Source organism: Salmo salar, chromosome ssa06 (genome assembly GCF_905237065.1).
Source record: "Salmo salar chromosome ssa06, Ssal_v3.1, whole genome shotgun sequence".
NCBI lineage: Eukaryota > Metazoa > Chordata > Actinopteri > Salmoniformes > Salmonidae > Salmo > Salmo salar.
Window position 1 is genome coordinate 56,254,567 of NC_059447.1, and position 22,395 is coordinate 56,276,961.

General features: G+C 45.0%; 1 protein-coding gene across 3 annotated transcripts in view; it reads right to left on the reverse strand.

Annotated features, from left to right (window-relative positions):
• tiam2b (TIAM Rac1 associated GEF 2b) overlaps nt 1–22,395 on the reverse strand; it is a 57,048-nt gene that overhangs the window by 21,427 nt on the left and 13,226 nt on the right. Inside the window, exons 1-4 of one of the 3 annotated variants that reach the window (XM_014204870.2) lie at nt 15,159–15,492; nt 4,507–5,826; nt 2,291–2,768; nt 6–181 (exon numbers count right to left, since the gene is read on the reverse strand). In XM_014204870.2, coding sequence (XP_014060345.2) covers nt 6–181; nt 2,291–2,768; nt 4,507–5,820 — 1,968 coding nt within the window. In that variant the 5' untranslated portion in view covers nt 5,821–5,826; nt 15,159–15,492. Of the gene's footprint in view, nt 1–5; nt 182–2,290; nt 2,769–4,506; nt 5,827–6,082; nt 6,369–15,158; nt 15,493–22,395 lie in introns of those variants that run through there. The other 2 variants (XM_014204869.2, XM_014204871.2) reach the window with 2 other exon arrangements.

The following is a 22,395-nucleotide window of genomic DNA, read 5'->3' on the forward strand; positions in this document are numbered from 1 at the left end:
CGTACCTGGAACAGATAGACGTCTCCGTACGCGTTGCTCAGACAGAAGACGTTCTCCTTCTTGGGGTGTTCGGGGACGGCCTGGACAATGCTGTCCTCGGCCAGCAGGGCGTAGCGCGGGGACAGCTCCTGCTCGGGACAGCTGCTCTTCCCATAGGTCTCATAGAACAACAGGGTACACCCTGTATGCACCAGGGAGGAGAGGAGGTTTTAGCTAAGACACAGCTCTAGAACCATATTATGAGTCAATGTCAACAATAGACTTGTAAGGGGAATACCTACAGAACATACAGTGCATTCGGGAAAGTATTCAGACCCCTTGTTTTTTCCCCAATTTTTTTACGTTACAGCATTATTCTAAAATGAAGAGAAAAAAAAAAACATTCTCATCAATCTAAACACAATACACCATAATGACAAAGAAAAAACAGGTATTTAGACATTTCAGGACTTGTATAAAAAATATACAACAAATATACCTTATTTTCATAAGTATTCAGACCCTTTGCTATGAGACTAAATTGAACTCGGGTGCATCTTGTTTCCATTGATCATCCTTGAGATGTTTCTACAACTTTATTGGAGTCCACCTGCGGTAAACTCAATTGATTGGACATGATTTGGAAAGGCACACACCTGTCTATATAAGGTCCCACAGTTGACAGTGCATGTCAGAGCAAAAACCAAGTCATTGGGTCGAAGGAATTGTCCGTAAAGCTCAGACAGGATTGCATCGAGGCAGGGTACCAAACAATATCTGCAGCATTGAAGGTCCCCAAGAAGATTGTGGCCTCCATCAGTCTTAAATGATAGAAGTTTTTTGGAACCACCAAGACTTTTCCTAGACCTGGCCGCCCAGCCAAACTGAGCAATCGGGGGAGAAGGGCCTTGGTCAGGGAGGTGACCAAGAACCCGATGGTCCCTCTGACAGAGCTCCAGAGTTCCTCTGTGGAGATGGAAGAACCTTCCAGAAGGACAACCCTCTCTGCAGTACTCTACCAATCAGGCCTTTATGATAGAGTGGCCAGGTGGAAGTCACTCCTCAGTAAAAGGCACATGACAGCCCACTTGGAGTTTGCAAAAAGGCATCTAAAGGACTCTCAGACCATGATAAACAAGATTCTCTGGTCTGATTAAACCAAGATTGAACTCTTCGGCCTGAATTCCAAGCGTCACATCTGGAGGAATTAAAATCCAGACGGAAAATATTTACACAAGAAGCAACCTAATATTACACAGTCAAACTCTCAGTCATTTAGTAAGTTCACCATTCTGCCATTCTCACTGTTAAACATCGCACAGTGTTCAACACAACGGCTCTTTATGTCATCATTTGATCTGATCAGTCAACGGCAATTTTTTCTAAAGTAATCTGGTATCATTTTATTTCAACCCAATAAGCAAAAAATAAAAACTGTATCGATCTTCATGTTAAACTACTTTTACAAATAAAAAGCAGGAAGAAAAAACACTATATTTACATATGGTGAAGCATGGTGGTGGCAGCATCATGCTGTGGGGATGTTTTTCAGCGGCAGGGACTGGGAGAGTAGTCAGGATCGAGGAAAAGATGAACGGAGCAAAGTAGAGAGAGATCCTTGATGAAAACCTGCTCCAGAGCGCTCAGGACCTCAGACTGGGGCGAAGGTTCACCTTCCAACAGGACAACGACCCTAAGCACACAGCCAAGACAACGCAGGAGTGGCTTCGGGACAAGTCTCTGAATGTCCTAGAGTGGCTCAACCTGATCGAACATCTCTGGAGAGACCTGAAAATAGCTGTGCAGCGACGCTCCCCATCCAACCTGACAGAGCTTGAGAGGATCTGCAGAAAAGAATGAGAGAAACTCCCCAAATACAGGTGTGCCAAGTTTGTAGCGTCATACCCAAGAAGACTCGAGGCTGTAATCGCTGCCAAAAGTGCATCAACAAAGTACTGAGTAAAGGGTCTGAATACTTATGCAAATGTGATCTTTCCGTTTTTTTCTGTCTAAAACCCGTTTTTAAATCTGTAACGTAAATCTGTAACGTAACAAAATGTGGAAGAAGTCAAAGGGGTCTGAAAACTCTCCGAATGGAGAGTAGTAGCATGTTTACCTTTATTTAACCAGGTTGTCCCATTATGGTCAGAAGACTTCTTTCCCAAGTGCATCCCAAATGGCACCCGATTCCCTTTATAGGGTTCTGGTCAAAACAAGTGCACTATATAGGGAATAGGGTGCCATTTCGGACGTGAACCCTATTGGCAGGTTATTTCGAGCGAGTGCAGGTAGAAGGAGGAGGGAGCCCTACCTTTAAGTGTGACCCAGTATTGCCTCCACTTCCTACGGGCCACCAGCTCCAGCTTCCTGTCCTTGTGCAGGGTGAGGATGGGTTTGAAGTAGAGCCAGCCTGCCCTGCGCACCACCCCCTGCTCCTTCTCAAACAGCAGGTCCAGCTGCTCCAGGGAACCCAGGGAGCCACTGCCACTGCTCTCCCCCTGCTCTCCCTCTCCTATTCCCCCGCCTCCTCCCATCTCCTCCTCCTCTCCCTCCTCCGAGGGCTCAGTCCGCTCCGGCCCACTGTAGCGTCCTGTCTCCAGCTCCTGCATGAAGTTCTCGTAGATGTTCTGGCGCAGAGCATCACTGTGGCACTGTTGGCCCTGGGTGTGGGTGTAGGTCTGGGTGTGGAGGGGATTCCACAGTGGACCAGTTAACTGGGAGCTAGAGTTACCTAACCCAGGGTCCACTCCACTGCTAAAGCCCTCACTGGTCTCACTACCGTAAGGCTCCTAGGGAGAGAGAGACAGAGCAGGATGGTTGGAGAGGAAAAAAATGAATAAATAGCTTGCTAGACCTTAAAAAGACCCGTAAAGTTGAATGATCATCTAACAATATGGCAATTTCAGGGGCACAGAAGAGCCATATTCTCATGTATTTCTCGATTTACCATTTCCTGGACAGGATGCCATGATTTTCTGTTTGTATTAGGACATAATATGAGATGTATTGTGAGATACTCTAACATGATATAATACAATCATACCCTGGAATGTTGCTGGTACGAGTAACAGAAGACATGGATATTATACAGACCAATCTAGAGCAAACATTCTTGCGACTTGCCCTTGGCTTGTGCTAGCTGGAATCGCTCATTGGGGCAGGAGCCTACCCAGCTAGCACATTTGGTTCCTTGGAAGTTGTGGGAACGTACGTTTTTGGTTTCCCATTGGTTCTGGGAGTGAAAACAATATGTTTCCTGACCGGTAAAACTGAAAGTTCTAAGAAAGGAAGTGAACATTTTGCCTGTTCTGGGTTGCAGGGATGTCTCGGGAACGTATTACTATGGTTCCCTGAACATTTTCCTGGGAGGTTTTATTAACGTTCCGAGAACGGAAATTCTAGGTTATTTGAAGGTAATTAAATAACATGCTGTGAACATGTTTCAATAAGACTTAATAACACTTCTAGCTTAGGTTAACTGTTTTGAACTCTAAACACAGTGCACATGGAAATGAATTTGCTTAGGTATTAATCATGCAAACACATTTATATTTTTAAATGTGGCACGGCGTCAGTGAGATTCAAACCGTGATCTTCTGTTTCCTATCCGTGGAATTAGTCGATGCCAGCTACCCCAGCAAAGGGTTACCTGTCATCCACATCTGGTTCCGAGGAGCATTTCCCGGAGACGAGGCCTACCCCAATCTATTTAATAAAAATGCCATATTGCATTCTGTCTTTGTTGTCCATTCAGTTAAGGCTGTACTCGATATAACTGAAAATCCCACAGAAGAATGTTTTTTCTTAACGTTCTCTGAACTATTTTCGAAAATCCCAACGTCAAACCAGCTGGAGAACGTTACCACAATTGAAATGAAATGTAAACATGTTTGAACTTTTAGGAAGTAATGAAATAGCAATGTAATGTTCTCCAGCGGCAAAAGGAGCGGGAAAGGTTTCCTTTCTGAACCGACATCATCGATCTTTGAAATCTTTCCCATGTAAATATTATATAATTCTACACAAAGTCTTAGGGAGACTAGCCTATAGTCTTACATAATATCTGTCAAAATTATATAAGGTTCTGAAAATGTTCCAGCGGGTAACTATTGTTAGAATAATGTGTTTTTTCCTTTCATAGTAGTGTTTATCGCAATGGCTTGATTTTGTTTATTGAAGAACAAGCTACAAAAGTATCTCCAAGGATCCAGTCTGTCAGATATAAGTCTGAGGGTATTTAGGAGCCATAGGATGACGTGTGACAGAGAGACATTCATAAGGCACTGCAATGATCTGCATCGTCAGACTGGATTTAAGAGCCAACGGCCATCAGCCAATCACGTTGACCAAAACAACCTAAACAATGAGATTACTACCACACAGACTCAGCGAGCAGTCTTATCGCATCTCTTCGACAACTGGGGACACGTCATATGATAAAGAGTCTACACTACATGCCCAGTCTTTCCTCCTTCACTGTGTACCCTTCCCTCCTCCCATCCCCTCTTTCTTCCCCTCTTTCCTCACCTGTAGTCTTCTTTTCTTCCTGCTCAGACTTCCCGTCCAGTCGCCGAGGCGCCTGATGCGGCTCTTCAGGTTGTCCTTCCTGCTGTTACCAACCACGATGGCGGAGGGCTCGGTGGCCACCGTGGCAGTAACCCTCCTGCATGGCAGCGTGCGACTGTGAGAGGAGTAGCGCTGGTCGTACGACCCCGAGCTCTCCTCCTGGATGACCGCGTCCAGGGTCAGTAATGAAGTAAGCGACCCCCGTTGCTGGGGGACGTCCTGGAACTGAGCAGGGGGGAACACAGCCGCCACGCTGGGGTTAGAGTAGAGGTCAGACAGGGACACAGGAGGGGACATGAGGCTAAACGGACTCTTCTCCGGGAGAAGGATCATGGAGTCCCCGATGCCACTGTCCTCAGTGCGGCCCGAAGAGCAAGTGTTATACCCGTTGCTGTTAAACCCTCGGCTTGTATATTGACCGTTACCATCCACAGTCTGGAAGAGGAGGCCCGGGGAGATGTCCTCAGTGTGGGCGGACGAGAAGGTGTTGAAGCCGCAGCCCGTCTCCTCGGTGCGAGTGGAGGAGTAGGTGGTGTAGCCGCTGCTGTTGTCCCCCGCTACGGTCTGACTACAGGTGAACACATTGTCGTTGAGCTCCGTGGGGTTCCCCCAGGGAGAGTCGTACCAGGAGCCCTCGGAGCTCAGGGAGCTGCCCTTGCTGGTCCTAGTCAGAGAGGGCTCTGGGGCGGCTACCACAGGCTGGCTGTGGCCTGACAGATCCTGGGGCTCCAGCGACATTCGCATGGCGTTGGTGAACTCAACACGCATGCTGCCGTCCTTATGGAGAAGCACCTTGGGGCTGCTGCGGCTCTCTATGGGACCCCTGTGTTCACACGGAGAAGTCCTCTCGGGGGTACGCTGTCCATTAGCCCCGAGACCGTTAACACTCTCCCCACTACTCTCCAGGTAACTGTAACCGGTATGACAGACGTTTTTCCTGGTCACTTGGGAACTGTCCCCTCTGCCACACCTCTGTGGAGAGATGGGCTTCAGCTTGGCTCCCGGGGGCCCCCCCAGTCCCCTGCCCTCCTTAGTGATGTGGTGCTCATAGTGTTTCGAAGAGCCATAAGGCTGGTTGTGAGTGATCTTGTGCTGGGGCAGGCAGACCCTCCCTCCCTTGCCTCTGGTTCTGTATCCCTGGCCGCTCCCCTCGCTGCCCCTCCACCAGCTATGGGGGGACAGGGCCTCCTCTTTAGTGGAGTAGAACTTTAGAGAGCAGGATTTGGATTTCCCAGGGACGTTAAAACTGCTGTACTGGCTGTCAGTGTTTCCCATTCTGATCTGCTGGGCAGAAGACAAAACATCAGAATGAGAGATAATCAAGACAGGATGTATTTCATTGTAATGAAAAAGGAATTTGTTGTTAACTGACTTCCCTGGTAAAAAAAAAAATATGATAGGAAATGAACTCACATCAGGTTAAACAAAATAAAATCACATAAAGACAATGTTAAATAAAACAAAATGAAATCACATAAGGTTAAATGAAAGCACATCAAAAACGATTGTATGCACACCAGCTGTAAAGTTTTCTTACCAGTTGTGGTGTCTGTCCTCAGGACAAACTTAGATACTACTCTGCATACTCCTATGGGTTACGTCTCAGCAGCGCTAGCTAGGCTCTATGTCGTTGTGTGATCTCTTCAGGACTGAGCACCTCTCTCTCTCACACACACTCACACAGCTGCTCTCTCTCTCTCCTCTCTCTCTCTCGCTCTCTCTCTCTCTCTCTCCCCGACTCATCTGTAGGGAAAGAGAGGAGGGAGGGGCTTTGGTCAGCTCCACACACACAGTCTGCCTTGTGTGTGAGCCTACTGTGGTTAGAGCCCCACCCCAAATCTAAACACCCCTTCTTCCTTGGCTTGGCCATCCCCCCCACTCCACTCAGCCTCCTTCCATGACATACTGCTACTGAGCTGCTGAAGGGACCTTTTTAAAAGCAGACTTCATTCTGTCACATGTTTATTTTGGTTCTCAGGAATTCTGAGCAATTTTCTCTTCTTTTAAAAAAAATAAATCCTCCACTCTAAAAGACTGTTGAGTTGAAGTCATCAGACAAGGCTATTTGGAGAGTCACCACAAAGCAATGTCTCTGAGTTCTGAGTCAGATTTCAACTTTCAAAAAAAGAACACAAGTTAGAAATCTCGCGTCAGATCAAGTTCAAGCCAAAAAGAATGAAAGAGAACATATCCTTAAGGTAAAACAATTACGGGACATTTTGAAATACAATATGACACTGATGAAAAATGACATCAACCCCAGTGTTTCCTGAAACAGATAAAGCCTCAGAGACTGTTTACATCTTGCCCAGACTTATTTTTTTCCTGAGAGACAGAGAGGGGTCAGAGGTTACAGTGGCCCAAGGTTCACTGTGTTCCAGCAGTAAACTAAAGCAGCACTACGCCTATCCTGTCCTGGGCTCATTCATACTGAAGAGGGAGGAAAGGAAGAGGTGAGGAGGAGTAGAGGAGAGGAGGACAGAGCCCTGGCTACACAAAGCAGGGTGAGAATACATCACACTGCTTACCCGAAAAACATTAACGACCCTTGACCCCTTCATTTAAACCCAACAGGAAGCACCGATGGGGAAACCTTGGATGCCGAAACACCCAGTCAGACGGCAGAGAAAAGAGCAACCGGTTGCCTCCAGTCATTAAGCTAGAATGTTGAGGAGGACAGAAGAACGGCCAGCAGCGTGACAGGTTGTATTCGACACTCGCTGTGTGTGTAAAAAGAAGACGCACCCTTTCACCCGGGGCGCCAGACTATGGGCCTGTGCAGTGGGCTGGGCGGAACCGGGGAACGGGGTGCTTCGTGACACGGTTGTCGACTTGCGCTGCAGACAAGTAGGCCGTGAATGGCTAAAGGTAGAGGCGGTGGTTGACACTTTTGTTGTGCCTCTCCGATAGGCCATCTGCTCCCTCGCTGGGGAAGCCCTGTCACTCTCGACCCTGGCATTCTTCAAGCACAATGAGCCCCCCGTGTAGAACTCCAGGCCTGCCATACTGCAGTGGAAGGCATCAGGGCTGAAAATGAGAACGTGCTCCTGTGGATGGCTGAATGCTCTTGTTTGAAGTTTTTTTTGGGGGGTGGGGGGGGGTTGGAATGCCACACACACAGTCACATCCTATTTATTCCATGACATCAGAGCAGTTCAAAACCAACCGTTCCAACCTTTAATTTCTATTTCAGTGAAGTACTTCATTGCCTTTCCTTTTGTTCACCAAATACAGTACTACGAAACAAGTTCACTCTGAATCCCCCTTTACTATCTTGCTCGCTCTCTTGTCCCAGCAGCCTCTCTGCCTTTCTCTTCCTCCTCCTGACCCCTTTCCTGTTGCTCTGCTTACACGGGCCTGCTAAACACCGACTATGTCCCAAATGGCACCCTATTCCCTATATAGTGCACTACATTTCACCAGGGCTCTGGTCAAAAGTAGTGCACTATATGGGCATGGGCCTTGGTCAAAAGTTGTGCACCATATAGGGAATAGGGTGCCATTTGGGAAGCAACCACTGTATCAGCCAGGCCCCACATACTTCACACAACTTTCCATAAGGGGATAAAGGGCTGGCACAGAGAGAGAGAGAGAGAGAGAGAGAGAGAGAGAGAGAGAGAGAGAGAGAGAGAGAGAGAGAGAGAGAGAGAGAGAGAGAGAGAGAGAGAGAGAGAGAGAATCCTGACAGTGTTCTAAAACAGGCCATTAAAAAAAAGGTACATGCCCTTCTCTTCATCCACTTTATGTTTGTCACATGAATGTCGTTAGAGCACATCTGCTGCGGCCAAGAATTCCCAACTGAAAATCTACTGCTATGATCTAATATTGTAATAACACAACTGCTCAAGTTTATGACTACAGTACATATGAGTCATCGTACAATGGAATTGTTCATTGTAGACGGTCACTTTCACAGCAAAATCCACCCTGATCAAATAAATTGACCTTATAAAGTTTTTTCAAACAGATCAAAACTGTAGGAGGCATGAATGTAGATGTTTTATTTAAAGAAAAAGAGGTAGATTCAAATCCCCACACTGTGTCAGCAGCAGCATGTGTAGCCTACTATGGATGGAGCCAAAATCCAGTGCATCATTTCTCCTTCAGCAGCCGGATAAAGGAAACAGGAAGAATAGCTAGATCATAAAAAGAAGGAAACAGAGACACCTCCTACCTCCCTCAGGACTGACACTATGATATGGTGGCAAGTGGAACGCAAGAACATACCAACAAACCAATACACCGGAAGTCTCAGTATCAGTCTCTCTCTCTCTATTGTAGAATAATAGTGAAGACATCAAAACTCTAAAATAACACATATAGAATCATGTATTAACCCAACAAAGTGTTAAACAAATCAAAATATATTCTTCAAACAGCCACCGTTTGCCTTGATGACAGCTTTGCACACTCTTGAAATTCTCTCAACCAGCTTCATGAGGTAGTCACCTGGAATGCATTTCAATTAAAAGGTGTGCCTTGTTAAAAGTTAATTAGTGGAATTTCTTTCCTTAATGTGTTTGCGCTAATCAGTTGTGTTGTGACAAGGTAGGGGTGGTTAAAGTCCATCTCTCAGTACATTTATTCATTTCCAAACAATTGCCTAGCTGTCAGGGTGGGCAGACAGCTTGTGTATCAACAGAGCTCTCTAAGATAAGTATCAAATATCATACTAATGAAACAGCCAACAACAGTTTTACAAACACTTTTAGGTTCCATCCCAAATGGCACCCTATTCCCTATGCAGTGCACTACTTTTGACCAGGGCCCTTAGGGAATAGGGGGCCATTTGGACGCATATTTAGTGTTGCTGCAGTGCATGGTTCTCACTGAAATGAAGTCATATCTGGCTGCGGTGTGTGGGCAAGCAGATATAACTCCATCGTATCCTATTGCACAGCCACAGGAAACCAGCCGTGTTGGTCTAGTGTGCTCTGGTCTGTCTTGATAAAACTGTGTTGGTCTAGTGTGCTCTGGTCTGTCTTGATAAAACTGTTGGTGTAGTGTGCTCTGGTCTGTCTTGATAAAACTGTGTTGGTCTAGTGTGCTCTGGTCTGTCTTGATAAAACTGTGTTGGTCTAGTGTGCTCTGGTCTGTCTTGATAAAACTGTGTTGGTCTAGTGTGCTCTGGTCTGTCTTGATAAAACTGTTGGTCTAGTGTGCTCTGGTCTGTCTTGATTTGTCCACACATCTGAATTTGACTGCTCAGGCCAGATGTGGTGTCAAACGCACGCTAGTTTGCAATTTAGTCATGTAAAAACTAGTGTACTGGCATTCTCCAGCCCTAACGCCAGGTTCGGCAATTTACCTGTCTAACATCAGCTCGCTTGCGCTGAGGAAGGAGGGGTGGCAATATTTGAGATGTTGACAAAAATGGACAATTTCATGTAGCGCTAATGGGAAGTTTTAAGACCCACCGGTAACGCAGTCGATAATGGCATGGATTTTGAGAGCGGAAGCGCAGCCTATCCAGCTATGACGAAGTGCCCATGGAACAAGAGATGTGCCTTTTGTGCCGGTGAATCTCATATTTCGAAACATAAAAAATGATTGGTTTCCCCCCCATTTAGTTTAATTTTATAAAAAAACAAGCATAACCTACCCTCTCCTTAATCAAGGCTGGTTTAGCAGCATTGTATTGTCTTTTTAGCCTGGTCATTAGCCGGGTAGCCTATGAATAAACAGGTTTTAAATGGTCTACTGAGAGTGCTTTGAAGTATTTCAGGTTTTTCCCCTTTTTTTATTATTCACAAAACTGCATTTCACTTGTTGAAGTAGGCTATCCATCCCCATTTTCAAAGAACGCACCTCGTCTGATTACCAAAGACACAATTCTAGCTCCAAATGATTCCCTCCTCCTGTAATGCCATATCAACAGTGGATAAAAAAAATATATAAAAAAAATATGCCTCGCACATGGGCACCGATACAATTGACAGGAGTCTAGTATTTTGTATAGATGTACGAATGTTATGCGGAAAGAATAGGCCTGTGTGCAACCAGTGCCATGGAACAAGATAAGTAATTTATGATATTGCACTCCTGACGCTACCCTATTTAGAAATATTGTTGCTGGTTTTAAAAAAAACAGTTTCCTTGTTTTCCATTTCATATGATTAGAAACCAAGCCCTCCATAGGCTACCCTAGGCCTAGGCTACTATAGCGAAGGCTGGTTCAACAGCAATGCATTGTGTATTTTTTATCATGGCCTTGCAAAGTAGTCTATCCATAAAAAGTGTTTAAATGTTTTATTTCGTCTGAGTGCCTTGAATTGAAAATATATTGCACATCCTAAAACATACACTCATATGCCTATTTGCATACTTCATTTTGCTTGGTCAAGTATCCATCCCAATCCCCAAAGAGTGCCTCTCATCCAGTTACCAAAGACGCGCTCCTCCAAACTTATTTACAATTTTCAGTCCTATAATGCAGTATCAAATGTAGCCCTAGTATATATCTTGCTTACTGAGAACCTGCCTCACACATACAATACAATACAATTTACAGGAGCCTAGTATTTTTATTTTACGAGAAGTGCGATGTGTAAAGACATGTAGGCTAGGCTTATTGACGCCAATTACAATGTTGACCTTTTTTTTCTGTTGCTATGCCTATGATATTTAACAAACTGTATTGTAGTATAATCAACAATGGACTAGGAGGAGAATATTCTGTGCCCGCCAGAAGAATTGGAGTTGACGACAACACAAAAACCGGCAATAACCTACAGAACTTGAGAAAAACGTATGCAGTATTAAGCCATTGAACGCGTTGATTGGCCAGTGAGTGGCCAAGCCCTCATCACACCTACAACTTGTTTATTCATCAAAACCCAACCCTTTTGCGGCGCTGCCAGTTATTGTTCTCATAATTCTGGTTGGACATATAGCGCTACCGCCAGAGCATAGATTTACCATTGCGTTAGGTTTGTTAAAATAAAGCCCACGGTTCACTAGTATGCACTGCTTCTCTTATTCACGTATTCATTCTCTGTTCGCCAAACAATGTTGACCCATTGTCTGCTAACCAGACTATATTTGACCTGGTATTAAATGAAATTAAACAAACTCTTTAGCCACCTCCAGCCCATTTCCACCCTCTGCCTCAATCTGTCAATTTCTAACTAAGTTAGCTGTCAATTAGAGTTGGACCCCATTGATCCATCACTGCAGCTGAGCATTCTGTTGTTAGCAAATATACTGGGGAGTGAGTTGAGGACACAGGCTGCTGTAACGTGTACGCTGGGAGTCGAGAAGCAAGTACAGGGAGTGAATAATTGAATAAATAAAACGAACATGGAACACGAATAGCGTACAGACGTGAAACAGAAACAATAACACTTGGGGAAAGAACCAAGGGGAGTGACAGATATAGTGGAGGTAATCAGGAAGGTGATGGAGTCCAGGTGAGTGTCATGAGGCGCAGGTGCGCGTAACGATAGTGTCGAGCACCAGAGGGGGAGCGGGAGTAACCGTGACAGTATCACCCTATTCCCTATTTAGTGCACTCATTTTAACCAGGGCACATAGGTGTTTGGCCAGTTCTATGTGGTGACTTTCTCTGGCGCAATTTGACCCAGATTTGGGTTAGGTTAGTTGGTACACCGATCGATGACACAGTCTCCAACCCTTTGTGACGCACACCTCTTTATATTGCATCTGCGTGTCCTATACTGTTAGTAGATTGTGTGTAGAACGTAGGTTTTGCCTTGATGTTACATTTTGGCCCTGATCATTTCAGACTGGTGAGAAATACAGTGAGAAATGATCCTAAAAGCCATCTAGAAGTAAATAACTAAATCTTCATACCCTTCATAGTGAGAGGGGTGAGATGGATGGTAGTTGTGCTCGTGGGGGCAGGGCTCTTTCTCTCTCTCTCTCTCCACTGAGCACACACTCTTTTCTTCCAGCTCCATTGTCCCAGAAGAGAGAGAAAGAAAGTGAGAGAGAGGGGGCCAGAGAGGGCCACACAAAGCAGAGACGGCTGCCTGGCGCGGGCTCTTCTGTTCAGCCTCTAGTCCAGATGCCAGCATCAAGCCCCTTTGCCCTTCAAAACATCCATCAATAAAATTTGAATAATACTACATGGTACTTTTCAAAGACCCAAAGTCGCTTTACAATTGTAAAAACGAAACAAAAAGCAGAAATCTAAACTAGGCCAGACTAACAGCAGGTCGAAACAGAAACATGAGTGAGCGAACAGGTGTTGTGTGTGTGTGAGAGTGAGTGTGTGTGGGAGAGAGAGTGTGTGTGTGTGTGTGGGGGGGGGGGCTTAGGGGTAGGCCAAGGTGAAGAGGTGGGGCTTTAGGAGGGACTGAAAGATGGTGAAGGGCTCAGAGTCACGGATGGCTGGAGGGTGACAGTTCCAGAGCCTAGGAGCAACCCTGGCGAAGGCCCTGTCGCCGAAACTCCGGGAAGTTGGATCTGGGAACGACAAGGTGGCCTGCTGTGACGGAACGGAGTGAGCGTGCGGGTTGGAAGGGGGAAAGAAGGTCGGGAAAGGTAAGCGGGGGCAAGGTGGTGAAGGGCTTTGTAGGTCAGAAGGAGGATCTTGTAGTTAGTGCCCTAGATTCAATATCTATCCAAGGAGCTCCATAGCAACCACTGATGAGCTCAGTGAGGTAAAAGGCAACCCTCAGACATTGGACACTGTGTACACAATGCCAGTCTCACTGAGAGAGAAAGATGTGCCACAGTGTTGCTGGTGACAGTGATGACGATGGCTTGTCAGTGTCTTTGAAAGGAGGAGCCATATGTTGGCAACTATACTTTCAAAAGATGCCCATGTCATTTAAATGAACAGGTTGAATGGACTGTCTGTCGCTGGCGATTGAGGCAGTTTCAGGCAGTTTTGTGAATGTGCTAATCGCATTTGGAACAAAAACCTGCTAGGAAGCACTTAAATGCCAGCAGCACCCTCAGTTGGTATCCAGATTAAAACCTAAAAGGGTTCTTTAGCTGTACCCAATCCCATAGGATAGGGGTCCCCAACTAGATTCAGCCGCGGGACGATTTTTTTCGTGAGCGGATGGTCAGGGGGCCGGAACATAACTAGAAATCATTTGTACTCGGCAAATTGACGCAAGAAGCATAAAAACATAATCATTTCAAACCTTGATTACATTGGTACACGATCACATATGTCTCTCTATTTATGAGTGGGAATACTTCAGAATAGATTTCCTAAATAAAAATACATTTGAGCTGAGTTCCTAGTGATTTTACATTCTTTTATGTAAAAGAAAATGAAAATCCCCCCCCCCAATTTATTATAAAAAAAAAAAATGTTGGCTCAGAAAGCTTTGGGAGGGGGCAATTAAAAGCGTCAGTGGAACAAATTTTGAAAGTTATTTTATACTATTCATTTATACATTTTATTCAGGTTTTCAACATCCATAATAGCATGACCATGATAGTCTTTCAGTTACAATATGGTGGTGAAGGGCTATATTCAGCACACGTTTTCATAATTTCATATTTGGCCCACTCATCTCTGGTCAGAGTCAGAGTGAGGCATGCTGGGTTTGCTCCAGCAATAGCTTAGCACCTGGGTCCGAGCTGTGTGGCGCTGTGTACCGCTGTGTACCACCACACACACTAATGAGCAGGATGTGGTGGTTAAGGCTAAGTCCATGTAAACATAGGGATTCCACAGGCAAACCCGATGCATTCCCTCACACACGAATACACACAGAAGAACGCACACACAAACAGACAGACACACACACACCTACTCTCCCTAAGTACTTTGGGCTTTGAGGTGATTCAGTATTTATTTTCTCTGTGGAGCAACGACAGTGTTGTTGGTCAGTGAAGTCTTAAAGGAATGCATTAACAGTATTGATCTGCTGTTCGGATGCCAAATGAGAGAACAATGAGAGAACAAAAAAAGTGTTATTTCCAGTGCAACCAACAGAAAACAGGAAAAAGGCCCATTTGTAGAACTAAGTGGATTTATTGGCTTAAAGTTTAATACCATTTGTTCAGAAGGTCACTGGTAAATACCCATTTAGCCGTAGAGGAATGCCGTAGACTTTTACAGTAGACTTGGTAATGTGCTGTAAAGCAGCTGAAAACGACTAAAAACCTCTGGACCACATCCCCCTATTGTATGCTGGGTTTTATTTTAATAGTTCATAGTTTCTATTGTAGATGGTGCAGCCTTAGCACGGCAGTATGGCTGCCAGAGGTCCACAGCCATGGAAATGATGGTGATCTGAGAGGGCAGTAGGGCCCCAGCCCTGTTCTCCTTGTTTGATCGGCTATGCAAAAACACCTCTGACTCTCACTGAAGACCAAGGCACGCAGAGTCGGATCCGCTTTCCAGCCGGACACACACTGTGCACACACAGCTTGGGAATTCTGCTGACCGGTCACTTATGAGAGGTGAGAGGTGAGGCCGGACAAAATCCATTCTCTTGAGTCTTTCTCACGTGCACTGCAGTGCACACAATCCTACATGACCTAAAAACGCACCCAGGCACACAAGCACACGCACACATCAAGGCACACACTGACTATACTTTACACGGTACACACAACATACACACTCAGGACGCAGTCACTTCCTTAGTCAGGGTAGGGCTATTTCCGCTCAGATAGTCACTCACCAATAACAGGGCTCCAGTCTTATTTGAATGTGACTCACAGGTCTCAGAAGGTCAAACATCCCGTCCACTTGTGTTCCCGTGATGCTATCATTGTAGTACTGTAGGGTAAAACCTGGGAACAAAATCCAACTGAAGCTTCATCTGAATAGCCTACATGAGAGCGATCACAGCCCCAGTACACACAGCGCACCTATTCCCGCTGACTGCTTTGAGGAATTCAGAAAAACATGTTCAAGATTTCAGAATGATCTTTCAGGTTCTGTACTGAAAATTGAAAAGTGCTGCAGCACTTCACCAAGTTGTCCTCTGACTTCAGACTCTTCTCTCATTTGAGGGGAACATGTAAACAAATCCAAAAACCAACCCCTTCCCTTACATAAGAGGCCGCCCATTCAGGGAGTCGCGGAGCTGAGCTCACCAGGAACCGCAGTGGCTTAGTCACAATTCTCCACCCTTTTTTTCATAAGTGTGCACATGCACACTCCCCATCATGGATTTAAAAGCATATGATTGCCGTAAACATTGGCTGGAGTGAGTTTCCACTATTGCTAAATACATGCGAGAAAGTGTGCAAGTGTAAAGTTTGACAGAAGGGTGGAGAATCGGGACTCAGGAGAGAAGTCAGGAGCGCCTCACTCACTCCTCTGTTATGCAACACAGGGAGAGGCTGCAGATCCAGCCGCACAGAATGGAAAACAATGAGGGCTAGAGCCAGAAACGGGCAGGACAAGCTGCCAAAAAATCAACGGAGAGAGAAACCACAGTGTGTGCTGCTGGAGAAGAAATGAGAAGAAGAAGAAAGAGGGGGGAGTGGGAAAAACTGACACACAGGGGAAACATACACTCTGACTCACATACACTCGTTCATCCACTTCAACACAAATGCATGCTATTTATTTATTCATTTATTCAGGTGAATAAATGAATAAATAACCCTTTGCGTTTATTGCATGGTTTGTACCAAGCATTGAAACATTTAACTCTCACCACCCCAGTGGTGTTCAAATGCAAAAGAGTCATAAATTATAGGTCAGGGAAGGTTCCCATGAATCCACTGTGGGAAGGAGAGAGAGAGAGAGAGAGAGAGAGAGAGAGAGAGAGAGAGAGAGAGAGAGAGAGAGAGAGAGAGAGAGAGAGAGAGAGAGAGAGAGAGAGAGAGAGAGAGAGAGAGAGAGAGAGAGAGAGAGAGAGAGAGAGAGAGTGTTCAATTCACATTCAATCCTTAATCTGGAGGGAATTAAACTCATGAGGCTACCCAGTATTTCCCCCCTCAGGCTAAACCTCTGTTCAATGAGAGAGCGATGTCTGGGAGCTCCAGCCTTACAGGGCCACTAACCCTAACCCTGTCTATGTAGCAGACAACGCATAACACACCCCCACAGCTAGGCTAATCTAGGCTGTCCAAAATGGAACCCAATTCCCTATGTAGTGCACTACTTTTGACCAGGGCCTGTAGAACCCTATTCCCTATATAGTGCACTACTTTTGACCAGATCCCTATGGGCCCTGGTCAAAAGTAGTGCACTACATAGGGAATAGGGTGCCATTTGAGACACACAGCCCTAGGCTCTCTCCCTGCACCCCTCATCAGGGAATAGGCGTCTCTGCTGGGGTTGGTGAGACGGATGAGTGCGTTGGGCGACCAGAGAGAAGAGGATATTAACAATTGTGACATTCTGTGTTTCCATATTAAAAGGAAATACGTTTGAGGATGTATTCTTAAGTGGCACAGAGGCTACAAATATGAGCGTCTCTGTTTGTGCTCTGAAGTGTGGGTGTTCTCGTAAATGTGTGTTTGTACATGCCTGTGTGTGTGTGTGTGTGTGTGTGTGTGTGTGTGTGTGTGTGTGTGTGTGTGTGTGTGTGTGTGTGTGTGTGTGTGTGTGTGTGTGTGTGTGTGTGTGTGTGGTGAGTGGGCGGCAGGTAGCCTAACGGTTAGAGAGGCAAGCCAGCAAGTGGAGGGTTGCCAATTCGAATCCCGGGTTCCGACGAGAACTGAGCTGGCAACCGGAGGGTTGCTGGTATCAAATCCTAGATGCTATTGCCTGCCTTTGCCCTAGGCACGTAACCCCCCCCCACACAACAGCAGCTCCCCAGGCACCCAGTGTGGAAGCCCCCTGCACCTCTCCATATTCAGACCCCTTGACTTTTTCCACATTTTGTTAGGTTACAGCCTTATTCTAAAATGTATTAAATCATTTTTCCCCCCTCATCAATCTACACACAATCCCCCATGATGACAATGCAAAAACAGGTTTTTCGATTTATTTTGCAAATTTATTTAAAAAAAATAAAAAATTCAATATCACATTTACATAAGTATTCAGACCCTTTACTCAGTACTTTGTTGAAGCACCTTTGGTAGCGATCACAGCATTGAGTCTTCTTGGGTATGACGCTACAAGCTTGGCACACCTGTATTTGGGGAGATCCTCCCATTCTACTCTGCAGATCCTCTCAAGCTCTGTCAGGTATGATGGGGAGCGTTGCTGCACAGCTATTTTCAGGTCTCTCCAGAGATGTTCAATCGGGTTCAAGTCCGGGTTCTGGCTGGGCCACTCAAGGACAGTCAGAGATTTGTCCCGAAGCCACTCCTGCGTTGTCTTGCCTGTGTGCTTAGGGTCATTGTCCTGTTGGAAGGTGAACCTTCATCCCAGTCTGAGGTCCTGAGCGGTCTGGAGCAGGTTTTCATCAAGGATCTCTCTGTACTTTGCTCTTTTCATCTTTGCCTTGATCCTGACTAGTCTCCCAGTCCCTGCCGCTGAAAAACATCCCCTCACCATGATGCTGCTACTACAATGCTTCACTGTAGGGATGGTGCCAGGTTTCCTCCAGATGTGACGCTTGGCATTCAGGCCAAAGAGTTCAATCTTGGTTTCATCGGACCAGAGAATCTTGTTTCTCATGGTCTGAGAGTCTTTAGGTGCCTTTTTGCAAACTCCAAACGGGCTGTCATGTGCCTTTTACTGAGGAGTGACTTCCGTTTGGCCACTCTACCATAAAGGCCTGATTGGTGGAGTGCAGCGGAGATGGTTGTCCTCCTGGAAGGTTCTCCCATCTCCACAGAGCGACTCTAGAGCTCTGTCAGAGTGACCATCAGGTTCTTGGTCACCTCCCTGACCAAGGCCGTTCTCCCCCGATTGCTCAGTTTGGCCGCGCGGCCAGCTCTAGTAAGAGTCTTGGTGGTTCCATTCTTCCAATTAAGAATGATGGAGGCCACTGTCTTCTTGGGGACTTTCAATGCTGCAGAAATGTTTGGGTACCCTTCCCCAGATCTGTGCCCCGACACAATCCTGTCTCGGAGCTCTACGGACAATTCCTTCGACTCATGGCTTGGTTTCTGCTCTGACATGCACTGTCAACTGTGGGACCTTACAGAGACAGGTGTGTGCCTTTCCAAATCATGTCCAATCAATTGAATTTACCACAGGTGGACTCCAATCAAGTTGTAGAAACATCTCATCTTTGGGTCTTGGGTAAAACGTGGAAGTCCAATTTTGGGTGATTTTAAAGCTCATTTCATAATCTCCAGCACAATACTAGTGTGTACATATTTGAAAACGGTGCATTTCTATGTTTTGTAGAACAAAATCTAATGTTAAAAAGTTCTACCCGATGACATCAACAGTGATTTTCAAACACTATGATATACGTGATGGCGTTGAAACAAGAAAATACTTTCCCTCTGGCTAGAAAATCGTTGCAGGTTTTGAAAATCACAGTTTTTCATACTTTTAACCCTACCCTGTGATGTCACAGAGAAGCATTGTTTAGGACCTTTCTTCTTATCTTTTTACCCACGGATCATAGAAACACGGCGTTGTCATATGTAAACATGGGTATGGTGCTGGAGATAATGAATATGACGTTGAAAAGTGGTGGAATTGCCCTCTAATCTTGATCTTAAGAGGCAAGGGGACTTATCTTGTGTGGGAACAGGGAGTAGAGGAGATTGGAGTGCATAACGTAGAACTAATAGATCAGTAATGAAATGCAGCTGTGGCTCAGTCAGGCCCATAAAGACATGGGGAAACATAAAGCCTTGTTATTGGACTCTCATTAGTGCTGAGTGATTAACCGAAATGTTGGTTATTTCTCTTCATTTTTTTGTTGTCGTAATTGGCCAACATCAGTTCAATTATTTTCTGTGAGCTCAATGCAAATTCGTAGTTTCTCTGGAGATAAATCAGATCAAGCCTGAACTGTGCAATGTAGTAGGGAGTTGTAGTTTCCAACAGGCCAATATTGTACATAGTTTAGCGCAGAAAATTTGGTAATTAACTACAATGACCATAATACATTGCGTGCCTACTTGTCCGGTGTGTGTTTCTTTTACGCCTGCTACGTAAAAGAGACAGAAGACAGCAGTTGCTTCGCAAAGCATCTCTACCTGAAAATACATGATCTAAGTGATTGATAGTTTGTATTCAGCAGTTATAAAAGTATGCAGTCATAAAAGTAAGAACTACTAAAATAGTGATTTTGTCAGACAGCATGGGTAGCAGCTCTATAGAGATGCGATGATGACTTTGATGAAATAATAAAGTCATTAAATAAAACCAATGTAATATACACAACAACTGAAATATTTTATAAAGGTAAAGTAATGTGAATAAATGATGGTTAATAAGTGATCAGCTGTAAATTGGCAGTCACTACCGTCATGGGACTTTTATTCATTGTTTTATTCTGTGTTGTTACAGCATTCCGCCCACATAATGCATAGTGCATTTAATGTTACATTTAAAAAAAATCAAAATCTGTTATTATTTTTCTAGAATCAAACCGAGACCGAACCAACCTCAAAAAAAGCCTAACAGAGTAGCTAGGGCCTGTCCTCTGTCCCTCACTTATGCACAACAACAACTTCAATGCACAAAGCAGTGTAAACCACCAATCTAGAATACCATTGAGTACAAATGGAGGTTGGGGTTATATTTTCAAAGCGCTTAAAAAAAAAGTGCTCTTGTATTCTGAAACTCGGCAGCATTAAACGATAGGAGAGAATGACACGCTTCCCTGAGAAGGGGGAGCTCTCCTAATACACACTGAGGAATAGAATAATTAACTTGACACTAATTTCAGAGATGGAAACAAACCTCCTTGGCCCATCTGTGGTCTGGTCTGGGCAAGCGGCTGCCGTGTTAAGAGGGGGTGACAGCGCTGCAGCTGGACGAGATTCGCTTCTGTTCTAATGCCACACATGCACGCGCACAAAAAGAGCGCATTGGGTTTGCAATGGATGCCCATTATCCCACATGGGAGATTGATAAGGTAACATTTGCTGTGAAATGGCATCGCGGAGAGACCCTTAATGCGAGCCACGAGTTTTTGGTGTGGCTGGAGGATGCAGGACTGTGTGGTACGTAACGCAGGCTGTTTTTCCAGTAAGGAAAAAAACTTTACCCCTAACTGAAAACCCCCCTATCCACTCTCTTCCCCCATTCAGGTCTCCAGCAAAGCCAGTGTGCCCAGTGGTGGAGACCATGGAGACAGAGGACGACCTAAATTACAGCTGTGGGCCACAAAGTAATCCACATTATCATGAGTTATATGTTGGTGATTTCCTCTTTCCTGGAAATAATGTATATATATATGTGTGAGGGAACTGTGTATATCAACGAGACAGAGGGCTGGCCTGGCAATCCATGTCTGTTTTGGAAATGCAGATTATCTAAGCATGCTTTAGGCATACTGTAGACTTTTGGTCTCGTAGTTGAGAGAGTGCATATTTTGAACTACACTGAGTGTACAAAACATTAGGAACACCTGCTCTTTCCATGACATAGACTGACCAGGTGAATCCAGGTGAAAGATATAATCCCTTATTCACGTCACTTGTTAAATCCACTTCAATCAGTGTAGATGAACGGGAGGAGACAAAATATTTAAGTGCCTTTGAACGGTGTATGGTAGTAGGGGCCAGGCGCACTGGTCTGTGTCAAGAACTGCAACACTGCTGTTTTTTTTTTTAACGCTCAACAGTTTCCGGTGTGTATCAACAATGGTTCACCACCCAAAGGACATCCAGCCAACTTGACACAACTGCGGGAAGCATTGGAGTCAACATGGGCCAACATCAGTGTGGAACACTTTCGACACCTTGTAGAGTCCATGCCCTGATTAATTGAGGCTGTTTTGAGGGCAAAAGGGGGGTGCAACGCAATATTAAGGTGTTCTTAATGTTTTGTACACTCAGTATATATAGCTACCGACTGCATAACAACTAGTGGCGATTTTAGCATGTAAATCTTGGTGGGTCAAAGAAATATGTATGCGTACCAGCAATGCCACTACACAACACAACACAATACAAAAATTGCACTGTAATTGTGAAAAACCGTGCCCACAAACTGTTAGGGCCTACATAAAGATGTCCCAACAGCAGAGTCCCAACAGCAGTCCCAACACCTTACCACTGCTACACCTGGCTATCAGCGGAGCCTTGTCTGGCAGCAAAACAGTTCATTCATCCTCATTTACTGGCTTTTTAAATAACATAGCTGATATGGCTGACTTGCTTAAACAAATGTGCTTTCTACTGACAATTGAAATGTACAAACTATGGCATAAGAGAACGACGAGCGGATAAGAGGCAAGTCGTAATTTCGAATAAGACATTAATGAGAGAGCTAGGACGGACGTTGTCAATATAACTATTTGTTCAGCGACAGAATTCAGAACATGGGCCGTTCTTACAGTATTCTCCCTGTACACCAAGTCAGAAATATAGGTTAAATCAAGGGGGCATATAAGCAGACAATGAAAGCTCTTACAATATTCAATGACTACATTTCTCTAAAACAGGCTAAAGGCTACATGTGCACCACCAAGTCAGAACAGTAGGCAAAATTAAGAGGGGGAAAAGGGACCAAATTCCTAGCATGAGGCACATGGGCTACTTACATCTTAGTACACAACATACAGTTAGTACACAACATACAGTTAGTACTACTTTCTTAGCTACAGTATACATATCTCCCTGGCATATTACATCATTTATGCAACAGCATACAATACATTTTTGGACTCACCTTGGTTGTGCAGTGCTCACTTCCTTCCAAACCATTCATTGTTGCATTTGTGATTTCCAACTTGTTGTGTAATGTTTATGTGCAATGGCCGATGAGCACCGATACGTTTTATCTATAATTTCTCTTCATTATTGATCTTCATATGACAAGGATTGAAAATAATTTGCCAGTAGATTGTCAACTTGATTCATAATGATGACTGT